The sequence below is a fragment of the Geospiza fortis genome, unplaced genomic scaffold (assembly GCF_000277835.1).
Source record: "Geospiza fortis unplaced genomic scaffold, GeoFor_1.0 scaffold4, whole genome shotgun sequence".
NCBI classification, from domain to species: domain Eukaryota; kingdom Metazoa; phylum Chordata; class Aves; order Passeriformes; family Thraupidae; genus Geospiza; species Geospiza fortis.
The window spans coordinates 235,232-239,297 of NW_005054475.1; the positions used below are offsets into that span (position 1 = coordinate 235,232).

Consider the following 4,066-nt stretch of genomic DNA (forward strand, 5'->3'; position numbering starts at 1 on the left):
TGGTGGGGACAATGGGGTGGCAATGGGGGGCTGGGTGTCCCCCACTGCACCAGCCTAGTCCCAGGTACCCAGTCCCTGCCCTAGCACCCGTCATACCTCTGCCCTATGGCACCCAGTCCAGATCCCCTGAGGCAACCAGTCCCACCCTCCCATAGTACTGAATCCCAGCCCTGTGGCACCCAGTCCAATCCCTGGGGTGCCCAGTCCAATCCACCCAGCACCAATCCCATCCCCTGCCCCATGGCACCCAGCCCAACCCCCCAGCAGGACCCTCTCCAATCCCCCATAACACCCAGTCTGATCCCTGGGGCACCCAGTCCAATCCCCGCAGCACCGATGACAACCCCCCCATGGTACCCAGTCTGGTCCCTGGGGTACCCCGTCCCACCAGCCCCCCCAGTCCATCCCACCCCCTGCAGCCAGTCCCACCCATTTCCCTGCTCACCCCTGCCCTCCCTGTGCCCCCAGCCCAACGTCCGTGGCCGGCTCTGTGACTCCTGTGCCGCGGGCACCTTCCACCTGAGCGCTGCCAACCCTGCGGGCTGCCTGCCCTGCTTCTGCATGGGGCTGTCCCGCTCCTGCGCCAGCTCCGCCTGGCACCGCCACCAGGTACCCACAGCACGGGACAGGCTGGGCCATCCTGGGCCATCCTGGGCCATGCCGTGTCTTGTCATTGTCTTGATATGCCATGCCATGCCTTGTCATTGTCTTGAAGTGCCATTCCATGGCATGGTGTGTCTTGTCATTGTCTTGATGTGCCATGCCATGCCATGCCTTGTTTTTGTCTTGATGTGCCATTCCATGTATGCCACGTCTTGTCATTGTCTTGACATTCCATGCCATGCCATGGCATGTCTTGTCATTGTCTTGACGTGCCGTGCTGTGCCATGCCATGTCATTGTCTTGATGTACCATGCCATAGTAGTGCCATGTCTTGCTGTGCTGTGCAGTGACGTGCCATTACACGTTGTCTCGTGCCATATGGTGCCATGCCACGCTGTGAACTGTCACGATACATGTCACTGTGCCATGCCACATGGTGCCAGGTAGCACCACGTTGTGCCGTGCCATACCACAATGTCATGTCACCCAAGCCATGGTATGCCATGTGGTGCCATGTCATACAACACACATGTTGTGCCTTGTTGTGCCATATAGGGCCATGCTGTGCCATGTAGTGTCCTGCCGTACCATGTAGTGCCATGCCAGGCCATGCTCACCACAATCCCTCTGCCAGGTGCTGCTCAGCTCTGAGGACTCGGCCCCGCTGCCCCTGGCCAACCTGTCGGGGTCCCGGCTGGCGGGGCCCGTGCCACACTTCGTGTCCCCGCGTGAGCTGCGCTTCGACGCCTTCCGAGAGCTGCCACGGGGCGCTCACTACTGGGTGCTGCCTGCACCCTTCACCGGGGACAAGGTGACACAGCCGCTCTGGGGACACCTCTGTGCCTCTCCGTGTCCCCACTGCCCGCTTCGGGGGGCGGGTGGCCCCGAGCCATGCTGAGTGTCCCCACAGGTGACAGCGTACGGCGGGGAGCTGCGGTACACGGTGACACACCGAGCCCCGGCGGGCGCTCCCCTGTCCCCCCGGCACCCTGACGTCCTGCTCCAGGGCAATGGGATCCTCCTGGAGCACTTCTCCAGTGCCACCCCCCCGGCCGGTGTCCCCACCACTGTCACTGTGCCCATCCGTGAGGTGAGAGGGGTCCCTGTGTGACACCCAGCGAGAGGGGTCATGGAGGGGGGTGCTGGGGAGGGTTGGTCTGGGGGCCCCAGGCTCAGACTGGCTGGCATGGGGAGGTCACCCCGGATGCCCCAGGGTGCAGTTCGATCTGCCAGTGAAGCAGAAAGGCTCCAGACTCTGGAGTCAGCTCAAAGCTGATGCCAATAATTTATATCAGAGAAAAGAGCAAACTGCAGCAATTGCTTTTAAAACAAGCTGACTTCTCCTGCAAGTACAGATCAGGGTGAAAAGCCTCAAGGACAACAAGGATGGCACTGTTCAATAAACCATGAGGCACCATCTGGTAGCTCTCACTCTGCTGGAATGTGTGACATCACCTCTGCTCTGGGTGGGAACTGCCTGCCCCCCTGGGTACCGCGGGGCCTCATGCCAGGTGAGACCCTCGGGTCCCCTCACTGCCACCGTGGGGATGCTGAGCCGTGTCCCACCCCACTGACACTGTCCCCTCTAGGACTGTGACACCGGCTACACCCGCAGCAGCGCCGGGCTCTACCTGGGCACCTGCGAGCCGTGCCAGTGCCACGGCCATGCCAGCGAGTGCCACCCTGACACCGGCATCTGCCAGGTCAGCTGGGGACACCCAAGGGACTGCCCAGGAGCTCCCATGGCAGGGACACCGATGCCACCCACCCCCTTTCTTTACAGGGCTGCCGAGATCACACTGAGGGTCCCCAGTGTGACAAGTGCCAGCCTGGCTACTATGGCGATGCCACCCGGGGCACCCCAGGCGACTGCCAGCCCTGTCCTTGCTATGGACCCCATGGGAACAGCCAGTAGGTGCCATTCCCTGGTCTGTCCCATCCCTGAGGACCCTGCCTGGGTGTCACCTGTCCCTTTGTCCCCTCCACAGGGTGACAAAGATCTGCTTTGAGGACACTGACGGGCAGCCCACGTGCAGTGCCTGTGCCCCAGGGCACAGCGGGCGCCTCTGCGAGAGGTGACAGGGACACTGGGGTGGGGCAGGGGGTGTTTTTGGGGTGACTGCTCCTCTCACTGCCTCGTTTGGGTTTGTCCCCCCATAGGTGCTTGCCCGGGTACGTGGGGGACCCGCTGCGGGGAGAGCCGTGCCGAGGTGAGTGTCACAGGGCAGGACAAAGTGGTGTCGCCTGTGGTGGCACTGAGGGGGGATGTGGCTGACTGTGTGTCACCCCCCAGTGCCAGGTGTCCCCGGTGCACAATGCCAGTGTGACCCACGAGGCAGCACCAGCGAGGGCTGCGATGCCAACGGGCAGTGTCACTGCAAGGTGAGCCTTGTGTGTGTGTGTCCCCAACCCCGGGAAGGGTGACAGGGCAATGTCACCACGCTCTCTTCCCCCCCAGGCCAACGTGGAAGGTCCCCACTGTGCCACGTGCCGTCCCCACCACTTCCACCTGAGCGGGGATGAGCCAGCGGGGTGCCTGCCCTGCTTCTGCATGGGCATCGTCCAGCACTGCACCAGCACTGCCCACGCCCGCGGCGCCGTGAGTGCGCCCTCCTGTCCCCACACGCCCCCAGGGTGTCCCCACCTGTCCCACACCCCTCTCACCCCTCGATCCCGCAGATCCGGACGTCCTTTGCCCCGGGGGATGCCCAGGGGTTCGCCCTGGTGAGCCGCCAGCGCAGCACCCGCGTGGACAGCGGCTTTGGGGTGCAGCCGGGGCACCCCCAGCCCCACCTGACCTACGAGCGCTTCGGGGAGCTGCCCCCCGACTCCTACTACTGGCAGCTGCCACCTCCCTACCAGGGGGACAAGGTAACAGGGTGACCCCCGGGAGGACAGGGGTGCCCGTGGGAGCCATGGGAATGCCCCACCAGGGGCTGCACCCCCTCCCCACGGGCACCCTGGGCACTGTCAGGGCAGAGGTTGGGCACAGCCTCCTTGTCTCTGCCCTTCTCCTTTTTCTTCTTCCTTTTCCCCTTTCCCTTCCCTTTTTCCTATTTCCACTTTGTCTTTTTCCCCTTTGCCACTTCTCTCTTCCCTTTTCCCCTTTTCTCATAATTTTTGCCTTTTCCATCCCTACCATGTGCCATCTCCATCATCATCCCCATTCTTTTCTTTCTCCTCTTTCCCCATCCCTTCCCTTCCCCATCCTCTTCCCTTCCTCATCCCTATGCTCTTTCTTTCCCCTTTCCCTTTTCCCCTTCCACTTTCCCCTCTCCCTTTTCCCTCTCCTCTTCCTCATCCTTTTTTTATCTCATCACCTTCCCCATCCCCTTCCCCATCCCCGTCCCCATCATGCCAATCCTCTTCCCTTTGCCCATCCCATCCCATTATCCCATCCCATTATCCCATCCCATTATCCCATCCCATCCCATCCCATCCCATAATCCTATCCCATAATTCC

General features: G+C 62.1%; 1 protein-coding gene across 1 annotated transcript in view; it reads left to right on the forward strand.

Moving 5' to 3' along the window:
• The window catches only part of HSPG2 (heparan sulfate proteoglycan 2), a 46,175-nt gene that overhangs the window by 16,215 nt on the left and 25,894 nt on the right, over positions 1 to 4,066 (forward strand). Inside the window, 11 exon segments of the mRNA XM_031062966.1 lie at positions 420 to 609; positions 1,238 to 1,414; positions 1,514 to 1,688; positions 2,029 to 2,114; positions 2,193 to 2,306; positions 2,387 to 2,514; positions 2,592 to 2,678; positions 2,764 to 2,813; positions 2,897 to 2,985; positions 3,062 to 3,202; positions 3,283 to 3,474. Coding sequence (XP_030918826.1) covers positions 420 to 609; positions 1,238 to 1,414; positions 1,514 to 1,688; positions 2,029 to 2,114; positions 2,193 to 2,306; positions 2,387 to 2,514; positions 2,592 to 2,678; positions 2,764 to 2,813; positions 2,897 to 2,985; positions 3,062 to 3,202; positions 3,283 to 3,474 — 1,429 coding nt within the window.